This window comes from Eucalyptus grandis, chromosome 8, assembly GCF_016545825.1.
Source record: "Eucalyptus grandis isolate ANBG69807.140 chromosome 8, ASM1654582v1, whole genome shotgun sequence".
Lineage (NCBI taxonomy): Eukaryota > Viridiplantae > Streptophyta > Magnoliopsida > Myrtales > Myrtaceae > Eucalyptus > Eucalyptus grandis.
Window position 1 is genome coordinate 16,234,539 of NC_052619.1, and position 13,119 is coordinate 16,247,657.

Genomic DNA, 13,119 nt, shown 5'->3' on the forward strand with positions numbered 1-13,119 from the left:
CGAATTTGATTAATGAAAATTTGTTTAGTGCAATGATCTTGAACCTTGAGGAGTTCAAACCCTTTGAAAACCTAAAAGAGTTTTCACTTTGTCCTCAAAGAATCAGGGTTTTTAAAGCCTATGTCCTTTTAGAGTCGCAGCTATCAATCTTGAAAAATTGATGCCATTTCAACTTCCTTGGAGGCCTAGAAGAGCAACCATTGAAGTTTCTATCATTTTCTTCATTTCATTTAGCCTACAGTGCTTATCTGAGAAAACTTAAAACACGAAAGTTGTAAATGTTTAAGTTTTCGGTTCTTTTGGCTTTAGAATCAGGTCATTTTGATCTGAATCGATAAAATTATACCCATTTTCCTGATCTTATGCAGAACATAAATTTTTGCTTGATTTTGTGACTAAGTCTATGACGTGTGAGTTATTCTCCCATTCCTATTGTTTGAGTCGCCGACCTTGGGTTACATCAATCATCGACACAACCCCACCAATGTAGTAATGAAAGGCATCTCTTTCCACATGAGCACAACTAGGGTGCGCATGACAAAATTTCTAGAGCAGAAATTGATTTCTGGCCAGAAATTGATTTCTCAATTTTTATTTCAGAAATTGAGAAGTTAAAAATTTTAGCTTATGATTTCCTCTTTAAATCAATTTCTAGAATAGAATTCTGTTCCAAAAATAGAAAAATCAAATTGCGTTACCAAACGGATTTCTGTTCCAAACTTATTCCGGGGAGTAGAGAAATAAAGAAATAAAAAAGTAGAAATTTTATCATGCACAGCCCTAGCTCTAGCACTCCTACCTTGCATCTATTAGAGACTTCATTAATCATGATAAAGACAGACGATATCGTGCCGGTGCTTTGCCTGGTTGGTGGATTGCACCTTTGAACATGGTGACGTGTATAAGATTGTACCCGTTAGATAATCTCATATGTAAAACGTCGTAGCTAGTTCTCTTTCTGCCATATCGCAATGTTAATGTTGCGTACCAAAAAGTCATGGATGTAGTCGGATCAAAGAGATCATAATTTTTTTTTTCAACCAGTGAAAAAAGACGTTGATAGGCATGATAAAATTGTGGCTATATATGAAGCCTCTGTGCCTCAATGCTTTATTCGCTCTTCAAGTTCTACCTAACTCTTGTTCAGACTCTCTCGTCCATTTCGGTTCTAATATGGGGTTGGATATAGTCCAATTTTTTGAAAACAAGACCATCTTAGTCACAGGAGCCACTGGCTTTCTCGCAAAGAGTACTCTCCTCTCTCTCTCTCTCTCCTCTCTCTCTCTCTCTCTCTCTCTCTCTCTCTCTCTCTGCGTAGGAAGTATTCTTAGTCGCCAATTGCCATCAATTGACCGCCTTTCTGCTAACTAACATTTATTTGATTCTATATATTATGATGGGTTAGTTTTTGTGGAGAAGATGCTTCGGATTCAACCAAATGTCAAGAAAATGTACGTTCTTATTAGAGCTATGGACAAACAGGCGGCGACACAACGGTTGCATGAAGAGGTAGAGATTCAAATCCAATTATCCTTGCATAGTTAGATCCACCTTTTGTTCTAAATTGACTAGCCAAAAAAGGCACACCTAGATGTGTGTGCACAAAATAAAATGAAAAACAACTATTAAGACTCCGTTGTTTTGTGGAAAATAAATGATATAAAAAATATTTTCTTATAAATGATTGCTTTATCACTTACAAAAATGAATTTATGAAATTTCTTTTCATCTTTTGCGAAAATGTTAGACATAAATTGTTGTCTAGTGTCTAAAGAGTGTTCAAGTCCGAGCTTGTTAAAATATTTAGTTGGACTAACAAGGATATATTATTGTTTCACACCACACAAATTATTCAATAAAGGACTTTTTAAACATAACTCACATGTGTATCTCAATAGACTAATTATTTCAAGCTATACAAGTGCTCATTTTTAGAAATATATATTTCAAAACATGTTTTGTGGAACAAGCGGAGAAGAAAACTATGAGATTTGTGCTATTTTAGGAAATGAGCTCGAATCATTGCAAGAGTAACCGTATGATGGGCTATCCAACATATGGTACAATCACTTAGATATGTAATTCCAAATAATTTCTACTCTATTTAACATGGACAATAAAGGCAAAGGAAGAAAAAGAATACGAAAATTATGATAAAAGACAATTTACTTCATAACAACTCTCAATCTTTTAACATCGCGAACAGCTCATACAAAAGGAGTTATTCGACATTTTGAGGGAAGAATGGGCCGAGAATTTCAACTCAATTGTGGAGAAATTGTCTCCAATTCCTGGTGACGTTTCTTGCGAGAATTTGGGAGTACATGATTTTGATTTGAGGTCGGAGATGTGGAGAGAGATAGACATAATTGTTAGTTCGGCCGCGTCTACCAAATTTGACGAAAGGCACGTAATTGCAACCTTGCCCTCCCTGCTCAATTTATAATTAGTTCAAATAATTCGTGGCTTTTTTTTTTTCATGCTATTTTGAGTTTAATGCCATTTTTTCCCGCAGATATGACATTGCACTAGCAGTCAATGCATTTGGAGCGAAGCATGTTGCTGAATTTGCTGCAAGATGTGTCAACATAAAGATGCTACTCCACATATCGACTGGTTTGTGATAGTCAATCGTAGTTTTATCGATTTTTTGCTATTTAAATTAGTATATGAAAGGTTCCATTTCAGTACCGGTTGTTTGACAAGTATTTTACAGTGACGATGTATCTTATAGAACCTTATATTTTTAGCATATGTATGTGGTAATATGACTGGAGTTATACAAGAAAAGGCATTTAGCATGGGTGAGACGCTCAACGGGTCAAGGAAGTTGGACGTGAATAAAGAGAAGCTCTTGGTTGAAGAATTGATGAATGAACTTTGAGAAAAGAGTGCTTCACAAGAGGAAATCAACGTCGCTTTGAAGAATTTGGGATTGCAAAGGTTTGCTTGTTCTTAATTGAATTCTAAATAATGGAATTAATGATTTAGTTAGTTGAAGAGTACATCTTTAATTATGGCTCTCAAACCCATGCCCTTGGTTAGACTGCTACCTTAAGCTTGGCTTACTTAATCATCATATTTAGAGTTGATTGTATCATATTGTCTTTTCATGAAAATTTGGGTTGTAAAAAATGTTTTTGATTATATTTGAAGTTTTAGATATAAATTTTTTACAAGGTGCTTGACCATAATATTTAGAACTAAAACATGAGTTATGTAGTTAAAATATGTCTGATCAATTGATTCATTTGTATATGTGCATACTATTATATTATAATCTTCAGCAATTCTTATAATTTTCATTTATAATTGATGCACAGGGCAAGGCTGTATGGTTGGCCAAACACGTATACTTTAACGAAGGCAATGGGGGAAATGATGGTGCAGCATCATCTTGTTTGAAGGCAATGGGGGAAATGATGGTGCAGCATCATCTCAAACAAGATATTCCTCTAGTTGTTATGAGACCCACAATCGTAACAAGTACTTATCGAGAACCTTTTGCTGGTTGGACTGAGGGTTTCCCTCCAAGGTTATCCTTCACAAAACTCTCTCTCTCTATATGTTGTCTGACTGTTACTTCCTATTTTTAGCAAAAAAATTATGATAGATCTTTCTCGGTCAATACAATGTTACAGAACCACTCACTTTAGATTTGTAGTATCACCTGAGACATTGTTTTTGGGATTAAAATTATATGTCGTCCATAAATTGTTATTTAGTGTTCAATCAACTTCAGTTTAATGACTAAATTGAATTAAAAAAAGTGGAAGAACTCTATTGAGCACCGAACAAAAGTGAATGGATTACTCAGGTATTACCTCTTGGTTCTTCGCAAAATTCTAGTTTTTATTGAGCAAGAAAATCAAGAAACATACCTACGTCTGTTTTCTTAGTCTGGTTGCTCAATAGCAATACAAGGGCATAAAGAAATCAGATAGACTTGTGCAGGCGCGTCTACTAATGAATGCCCCATCTTTTTGAGGAAGTTAAACCTTCAGATGGGGCTAAACAATGAAAAATGACGTTTGCGATCCTTGATTATCATCAAGGGCCATAAAAAAAGTCTCCTCCATGGGGAGGTTAACTGGAGAGTTTGAAAAGAAATTTCTTAAATAGGTAAAAGATCAACGTCTCATTGATGGTTATATTCATCAAATGTATAGAGCAAGTACAGGTTAAAGAACAAACTCATGGGCACATCTTTTACTGGTTAAATGTTGGTTTTATTTGATTGATTATGTTGTGAGACCTTAGTCCTTGACAAGTATTGGCGAGAAGTATCTTGTTAAGAGACTATTTTGTTGCTTAGCAAGCAAGAATTGTCTAATGAGCTTTTTCTTTCTTGGAAATATATGATGGCACAGAACTATGGACAGCATCGCCATACACTATGGTAGAGGAAGGCTGAAATATTTCCTGGGTGATCCTAATACGATACTCGACATGGTAACATCTAATCATCTTGACAAGTGTTAACTACCATCAAAATGCCACGATCATAAGCATCCTAAATTTTGCATTAGCTTGATTGATAATGTGCTCCTTCGTTTGGAATTAGCTTATGATAATTCATCAGGCAAACATTATTGGTAATTACATATTCCAACCATCACTTTATTGTGCACATTTGAACATGCATACAAACATGCATTTATTCATATGCAAGTACATTCGATGCATTTCAACCTAAATATAGAATTTCATCTCGAGCAGATACCGGTAGATATGGTGGTAAACGTTATGATTGTGGCCACAGCGGTGCATGCTAATCAGCCCATTTCAAACAAGATTTACCATGTGGGTTCCTCAAAGAAACATCCCATGGCCTATTCAGATCTTCAAGACATCATAGTGAGTTACTTCAGGGACAGTCCTTGGATCAACGAGGATGGGAAGCCGGTCAAAGTTCGTAAGCCTAGAATTATGGGAAGCATGGCCAGCTTTCACAAGCACGTGAGACGTTACATTCTCTTGTCAAAGGTAAGTTCGAAATGGCTTTATGTTAATTCAATAAATTAAAATATATACAAAATTGAAGATCCAAAATAAATGAAAATCTTTATGTTATATAAATTTAAGTAGTCAATTCTACATATTTCTTTCTTTAACGAATAAGTGATAATAATCTACAAATTAATATAAATATCTTCAAAATAATTGGCTAATTTGTTCGAAGTGACAGTTTCTTTTCATATGTTTCAACATTTACAACTCTCATTTTTTTACTTACGTTAGATGGGAAATAGTCGAAACCTTTAGAAATACCTAAATATAAGCACACAAAACATTAACTATGATGAAAAATTTGAAAAATATTTTACATTCCAGCAAAAACTATAACGCATAATTTTTTGCTTAATAAATTTAAAACATTGGGGCCCTAACAGAAGTTAAAAAAGCTAGTGGTAAAAGCCGAAAAGTCATCGAAAAAAATATTTTTAATATTTTTAATATATATATATATATATATATATATATATATATATATATATTTTGTAAAATAAAGTGAGCTTAACTCTATTTTTTGGGTGAAGGTGCTGAAAGTAGCTAGCTCAATGTTTGGCGGGTATTTCCAAGGGTTGCATGCTGACTTGGACAAAAAGGTCAATGCTGTCGTGCGATTGGCAGACCTCTACGGACCATATGTTTTATTCAATGGCGTGTAAGCATCTATGCATTGACCAATGTGCCTGCAGGGTGCACTAATCAATCTCCTTGTTGCCCTTATAAGAAATCTCTATTCAAGTATTTTAAAATTAAATCGCGCATTCACCCTTTTATTTAAAATTTTTAATAATAATTAATTATGATTTTACAAATTTCATATGATATCAGAACATGATATCTCAAATTTGAATCTTTATAAACTTTTATTTACCTCATCAATTATATATTTCCATGATTTAAAGTCGAGCTTACACAGGATGAAGAGCATCATGATGATTAAATATTATCATTCATTCACCTCTTAACTTAAAATTTTAAAATTGTTAGTAGTGATTCACAAAATTACACAATTTCTAATTATTGTTTTTTTTTTTTTTTTTTTTTGGTATTGACTTAGCTTTGACGATACAAATATGATGGCTTTGAGAGCCATGGCATTTAACAATGGAGTAAACTTGGAAAGTGTCTTCTACTTCGATCCAAGGTGTATCAATTGGGAGGATTATTTCAAGAGAACTCATTTGCCTCAAGTTGTCAAAACCTTCCAGCGCAAGTGAGACATGATGCATATATTTTGGGACATGCAATAGTTGGCATTACCAACTCCATGTGTACTATTCTATTATAAGTGGAAATAAATGAGGTGGTATAACTCAAGCATCTATTGCTATTTTCGGTGTCATGTTATGTTGAAGTGCATATCATATTGAAAAATATGCGTACATTCTTCTTTGTTTGTAACACCTTAAATAATGCAAATTGGAGGTTGCTAGCTAAATAGTGGCTTGGTTACCAGAATCTTCCCAAATTATTGGTTCATGTAATGCACCATATTTGGTATGACCATGTCACGACCTTCCCATAGGTGAACCACCAAATAGAAAGCTAATGGATTATTAAATGGGAACAAAGGTTCCTCTCATGAGGTAATCATTTGTGTTTAGCTCAGACTCTCCTAAGCTCTACCAATCGTAACTTGGTACTCAATTTAATACACATTTTTCTTACATTTTGGAAGCGCCGCTAATTAATTTTGGGTCGGTTAGACACCCAAATAAAATGCGGGAGTATATTTATTTCTATGAACAAATGATTCAATAGATTTGGGGACTTGATCATGCTAGTTTAATCTAATGCCCTTTTAGTATCATTTCTCTTTATTTTTCAAAGAATATTTTGCAGGTAGTCTTGGTTGATCTTAATTTAAGCCACTAACACACGAGAGCTGATAATGTGAGTGCATAGATAAGAATTTAATTATCAATAATAAAGGTAGTAAATAAATTACTAGAGATATGATAAGAACATAAATACATCAAACAAGCAAAAGCTCATCAATTGCCCTTTCAGCCTTATGGGTTCAATTGGTGAAAGGAGTATACTTCCCTAGAGGGGATTCTCGGAATGCAAACAAAGGTTTTAGACTCGCCATCCCATTTAGTCCTATCATGGGGCCTGACAAGCGAATTTGGACCGGAATAAATCTGGATCCTACTCAGTCAATAGTGAATATAACAAAGTTTACTCAGCAGATACCCACAACAACAAAAAACCATGCCTCCTTGTCCTACCAGCCTCCCAAAAGTCTGTGGAGCATGATTTAGCAACGCCACACCCATCCGGAGATCAATTTTTTCATGTGGAGTGTTAGCGATATTAGAATATTCAATTGATTCCGCATATCTTCCAAGAATATGCATATATCTCATTTTGATAGAGCATATACTTGATTGATCATATTTGCTATTATGTTTTTTTTTATTACACTAAATAACCTTTTTATATAATTGATATATAGGCTAATGTAATTTTCATTATATTATATCAAAATACAGAGAAATTCTATATTCCTATATTTCACGTATCATTTTTATCAATATGATATTAGCGCCTCCTTTCCTGAGGTAACTTAGTGCATTGGCTGCAATTCGCACCTAGTGCACCTCATGCACTCTCGAAATTTCCCCAATCTTTTCGCTTTATCATTCTTAGCTTTGCACCTGTTGTAACCCTAGTAAAATAAATCCATCCCGCCTGTCTTCGCACAGTGATATTTGCTCAAGAGTGCCTGGCTTATTTGCTTGTTGTGGTCACGCCAACCGTATTGTCCATGTTTATAAAGTTATTGTCCCGACATCAAAGTTGAGCGCAAAGGACACATGCTATTTAGCTACAATGCCTTCGATTCTCAACCTTTCAGTCTCGTTTTGAGAAGCCTACTCCACAACCAAATTTGCAGTTGTTAGAACAACAACATACTGAAATCTTCTCGTCAATTGAAGCTTGGAGACACCACACGTGCCACAACTTGTTTCACGCCTTGCACCCTAATGGCAAGTCTCGAGTGCGCAACAACCCTCTAAAGTCAATTATTTGCGATGTCCCAGAAGGCGTCACTGACCCATTTATTTTATCTTTTGATTATATGCAAGCGAAAGCAGAATTAGCTCCATCTGATCATACGCCTTAATAAGGATAACATGAAAACACACCAACAAATACTTATATATATATATAGACACTCGCACGCACGCATGCACACACGCACGCACATATACATTTACGCCAAGTTTAGTAAGTGTGAGTTTTGACTAAATCAAGTAGCTAGTTTAGGCCACGTAATATCCGACAAAGGAATTTCTGTGGACTCAACAAAGATTGAGGCAGTCATGAACTGGCCAAGACCAATAATGGTGATCGAAGTTTGAAGTTTTCTAGGATTGGCTAGCTATTATCAGCGATTTGTGAAAAGTTTTTCTAGAATGGCTACACCCCTGACACGAATGCTAAAGAAGGAAGTAAAGTTCGAATAGACAGATCAGTGCCAAAAGAGTTTTCAAGAGCTCAAGCACAAGTTGACTACTGCCCCAGTATTGACAATAATGTCTGGTCCTGGAGGTTATGAGATTTATAGTGACGCTTCATATAAAAGACTAAGCTACCTAATGCAACATGGGAAAGTGGTAGCCTATGTGTCTAGACAATTGAGGCCTCATGAGCATAACTATTCGACACACGACTTGGAATTAGGAGCAATCATCTTCACTTTGAAAATCTGGAGACATTACTTTTGTAAAGAAAAGTTCACAATTTACACCAACCATCAAAGTCTGAAGTATTGGTTTTCTTTGAAGAAATTGAACATAACTTCTCAAAGACTACGGCCACAACATTCTATATCTTCCTAGAAAGGCCAACAAGATAACAGATGCACTCAATCAAAAGTTAACAATTGCATAAATGATGGTTTGATAATGGATCATTCTCAAAGGAGTATGAGATTTGGATTTCAGATTTGAGGCAAGCCATCTTTTTAATCTTATAGTTACCCTTTGAATCGAACTCGAAGTGTAGACCAAGATTAAAGCACTGCAGTCGACGAATCCATCAATCTACAAAATTTTGCAAGAGATTATGGAAAAGAGGAAACTGGATTTTCAAATAGCAGAGGATGGGATATTGAAATTTCAAGGACAATTATCTGTGCCCAATAATCCAAAACTCAAGGAAGAAATTCTGGCAGAAGCTCATAGAAGCAACTATAGCATACATTTAAGAAGCGCGAAGATTTAGAGGAAAGGAAGGGGAAAGGTCGGGTTTAGGGGTACTTGATCACGAGAGTTCTCTTCACGGCTTGCATTCCAAAAAACGTCATCACCTCGCCTTTGGATCAAGCCTCTCGTGAGTTCCCTTGGGGAGATCGCGAGTTCTCCTAAACTCGTACCCCATGTGACAGCGAAGTGTCACGACCCATACCCACACGGGTGACACACCTCGAGAGAGGAGGTAGGATGTGAATATTGAATTTAAAGGTACCTTTACCATGGTAGCTCTCTTGATAGTACTGCCCATAAGGATGACATCACTTCATCCTTTGGGGTACTACCACGTCAAGTATGCTAAACCATGGTGAGTTTCATCGAAACTCGTACCCCTTATAATGGGTTTATTTATACGGTCTAGTTGTTTATGACAACCTAAAAATAAGACGGGAGTCGCCACTAGCCTCGTTTTGGGGGTCAACTAAAAAACTCAATCGAGGGTTGGGAGTATTCTTTCAATTCTTACGCAACCAAATATCTAGGTTTGGGGACTTGGGTTACGCTAATATTTCTATTAGCGCCCTTTTGGTACTTAAATAATATATTGTGTTTTCCTAACGTGTCTATGGTACTATCGAGAGAGCTACCATAATAAATGTACCCTTAAATCCGATATTCACACCCGACCTCCTCTCTCGAGGTGTGTCACTCGTGTGGATATGGATCACGACACTCCACTATCACACGGCATATGAGTTTGGGAGAACTCGTGATCTCGTGGAGGGAACTCATGAGAGGCTTGATTCAAAAGGCGAGGTGATGATGTCTTTTGGAACTCAAGCTAAGAGGGAACTCTCGTGATCAAGTACCCCTAAATTCGACCTTTCCCATTCCTTTCCTTGTGATGATGAGGGATTTGAGGGCAACAAGATCGGGTTGCGACAGGCTTGGCGACTCCGCTGGGGAATGAAAATGCACTGAATTTTTTTTTTTTTTTTAAAAGACATGTTCCCTTGACCCTATTGGGGAGACCCTATTGGGAGACTTTTGGAAATAAGGTTGAATAAAATTTGTGGATAGAACAGACTTTGTTTGGCATAAGGATTCACTTCTAGAGTTCTAACTAACTATTTTGACATTATAAAAGGTAGGGCCACTTCTAAGCTCTAAAGAAGATGGTCACTTTTTGAAAGTTTTGCATTTTTGAGATGAACCTCCTATGGACAGATAGAATGCTTGTTTTTTGTTTCTTCAGCGGAATACTAAGATCAAGTGGTAATGCATGTTCTACTATCTCGGGGTCTAAACCTGGCATATCAACATATGACCAAGCAAAAATATCTTGGTACTCTTTTAAAAGTTCAATTAATCTATTGGTATCCATTTGAGAGAGACCTGCCCTAATCTTGGTTTCTGTAGGATTAGTTGAATCTCCTAAATTCACAATGATTGGTTGCTCAATAGTAGGAGGTTTGGACTCTTCATGTCTGAGTCATTCCCTTTCAATAACTCGAGGATTATCCTCATTCTCTGAGTTGGAATAATCGGGTTTGTATAGATCGCTTGATTAGGAGACTTAGAAGCGTTATTAGCCATACAAGAACACAATTGGTCAACAATTGCTATAAGTCACAAAAATGGATTGGGTAGGTGTCTTAGTGGGACCTACGCATGAAAGACAAATGCCGACCCCGAGGCCCCACAATCTGGTTTTCATATTTAACTTTCTTTAAATGATTGATCTTGACATGATGTCTTTTTTTTTTTTTTATTGTTTGGATATGTATGTTTGTTTATTTCCATTGTATGCACCTAGTTATAGGTTTCTAGATTAGGTCTAAATTAGGACCTTGAAGATGGAAAAAGCACGAAGATGGTGGAGATTGATGTACATTCCAACCATTATCATGTACTATTCATTCCCCCGACATATGTCTTGAGTTTCATTTGTTGTACAAAGCTTGATGAGTTGCGAGTTGTCTCTTTTCTCTCATCTTTTTTAATTGTGTTTCTCTTTTATATTTTCTAGGATTGCATGGTAGATTTACTATTTTCCTTGATTATTTACTTACTGTCTCATAACTTCAATTCCATTGATTGCTTTCTTTTCTTGTTTTTTTAGAAATATAATAGTATGAAAATAACCAACCACACATGATCGCTTAGTTTAGAACTAATGATCCCAAAAATGTAAGAAGAAATGCATGGACATGTTAGGAAAACACAACATATTGTTTAGGTACTGAAAAGACGCTAATAGAAATATTAGCGTAACCCAAGTCCCCAAACTTAGATATTTAGTTGCGTAGGAATCGAGGGAACACTCATAACCCTCGATTGAGTTTTCTAGTGACCCCTAAAATGAGGCTAGTGGCGACTCTTGTCTTATTTTTAGGTTGTCATAAACAATTAGACCGCATAAATAAACCCATCGTGTGGGATACGAGTTTCGATGAAACTCACCATGGTTTAGCATACTTAATGTGGAAGTACCCCAAATGATGAAGTGATGCAATCCTTTTGAACGAAGGGTACTATTGAGAGAGCTACCATGATAAAGGTATTCTTAAATTCGATATTCACATCCGATCTCCTCTCTTGAGATGTGTCACTGTGTGGGTACGGGTCGCGATACTTCGTTGTCATGCGGGGTACGAGTTTGGAAGAACTTGCGATCTTATGGAGGGAACTCATGAGAGGCTTGATTCAAAAGACAATGTGATGACGTCTTTTGGAACGCAAGCCATGAGAGAACTCTCGTGATCAAGTACCACTAAATCCGACCTTTCCCCTTCCTTTCCTTGTGATGATGAGGGATTCGAGGGTGGCAAGATTAGGTCGCGACAGGCTTGGCCACTCCGTTGGGGAATGAAAATGCACCGAATTTTTTTGAAAAGACATGTCCCCTTGACCCTACTGGGGAGACTTTAAAAGTTCATAAGGACAAAATCTAAATTGTCGAAAAAGATTGAAGAAGAAATTATCAAGCTCTTAAATGTTAGTTTCATTGAAGTCACCCATTATGCTGATTGGATTGCTAATATAGTCCCAGTTATGAAGAAGGATGGATGAGTCCGAGTCTATGTTGATTACCACGACCTGAATAAGGCAAGCCCTAAGGATGATTTTCCTTTGCTGCACATTGATATCTTAGTTGACAGTATTGCTAGATTCGAACTATTCTCTTTCATGGATGGATTTTTGGTTATAACCAAATTCGGATGAAAAAGGAAGACAAGACTAAAACTTCTTTCATCACTCCATGGTGGACATTTTGCTACAAAGTTATGCCCTTTGGCTTGAAGAACACAGGGCAACATATCAAAGAGCCATGGTAATGCTATTCCATGACATGATGCATAAGGAGATTGAAGTCTATGTTGATGACATGATTGCAAAGTCAAGACAAGGTGACGACCATGTTGAAGTCTTAAGAAAACTATTTGATTGATTGAGGAAATTCAAGTTGAGGCTTAACCATGCAAAATGCATATTTGGGGCAAAGTCTAGGAAGCTTCTTAGATTTATAACAAGGGTTTCGAGATAGATCCCTTGGAGGTGAATGCCATATGCGACTTGAAACCTTCTTCTACTGTTAAGGAAGTCCGAAGCCTACTGGGAAGATTGAATTATGTTGTGAGATTTATCTCTCAATTGTCAGAAACCGCTAAACCATTCTTCAAGCTGTTAAAAAAGAACACCAAGGTCAACTAGGATGAAGAATGTTAGAAATCATTTGAAAATCTTAAGTGATATCTTTCGCAATCTCCTATACTCGTGCCTCTAACCTTGTATCTCATTATTCACGAAAAGTCTTTAGGAGCTATGTTGGTGCAAAAAGGACCAAAGGATGAAATAGAACGTGTCATATACTACCTTAGTAAGAAGTTTACTACTTTCGAGG

The 13,119-nt window shown here is 36.4% G+C and overlaps 2 protein-coding genes across 2 annotated transcripts; both read left to right on the forward strand.

Moving 5' to 3' along the window:
• Positions 1-1,131: 1,131 nt before the first annotated feature.
• Positions 1,132-2,884, forward strand: LOC120287014 (fatty acyl-CoA reductase 3-like). The gene is made up of 5 exons (XM_039299646.1): positions 1,132-1,249; positions 1,406-1,509; positions 2,207-2,406; positions 2,516-2,616; positions 2,751-2,884. Exons 1-5 carry the CDS (start codon positions 1,174-1,176, stop codon positions 2,882-2,884), a joined length of 615 nt encoding a protein of 204 aa, XP_039155580.1. The 5' UTR covers positions 1,132-1,173.
• On the forward strand, positions 2,512-6,325 carry LOC104456839 (alcohol-forming fatty acyl-CoA reductase). The gene is made up of 8 exons (XM_039298780.1): positions 2,512-2,616; positions 2,751-2,943; positions 3,324-3,366; positions 3,408-3,535; positions 4,371-4,452; positions 4,720-4,986; positions 5,541-5,668; positions 6,071-6,325. Exons 4-8 carry the CDS (start codon positions 3,411-3,413, stop codon positions 6,228-6,230), a joined length of 762 nt encoding a protein of 253 aa, XP_039154714.1. The 5' UTR covers positions 2,512-2,616; positions 2,751-2,943; positions 3,324-3,366; positions 3,408-3,410; the 3' UTR covers positions 6,231-6,325.
• Positions 6,326-13,119: the final 6,794 nt, after the last annotated feature.

Excerpts from the sequence above, each read along its gene's own strand:
- LOC120287014 (XM_039299646.1), top strand. The coding sequence starts at position 1,174 with ATGGGGTTGGATATAGTCCAATTTTTTGAAAACAAGACCATCTTAGTC. Across the intron at positions 1,510-2,206 it reads CACAACGGTTGCATGAAGAG|CTCATACAAAAGGAGTTATT; the intron begins GTAGAGATTCAA and ends CATCGCGAACAG. Across the intron at positions 2,407-2,515 it reads TCTACCAAATTTGACGAAAG|ATATGACATTGCACTAGCAG; the intron begins GCACGTAATTGC and ends TTTTTCCCGCAG.
- LOC104456839 (XM_039298780.1), top strand. The coding sequence starts at position 3,411 with ATGGGGGAAATGATGGTGCAGCATCATCTCAAACAAGATATTCCTCTA. Across the intron at positions 3,536-4,370 it reads ACTGAGGGTTTCCCTCCAAG|AACTATGGACAGCATCGCCA; the intron begins GTTATCCTTCAC and ends ATGATGGCACAG. Across the intron at positions 4,453-4,719 it reads CTAATACGATACTCGACATG|ATACCGGTAGATATGGTGGT; the intron begins GTAACATCTAAT and ends CATCTCGAGCAG.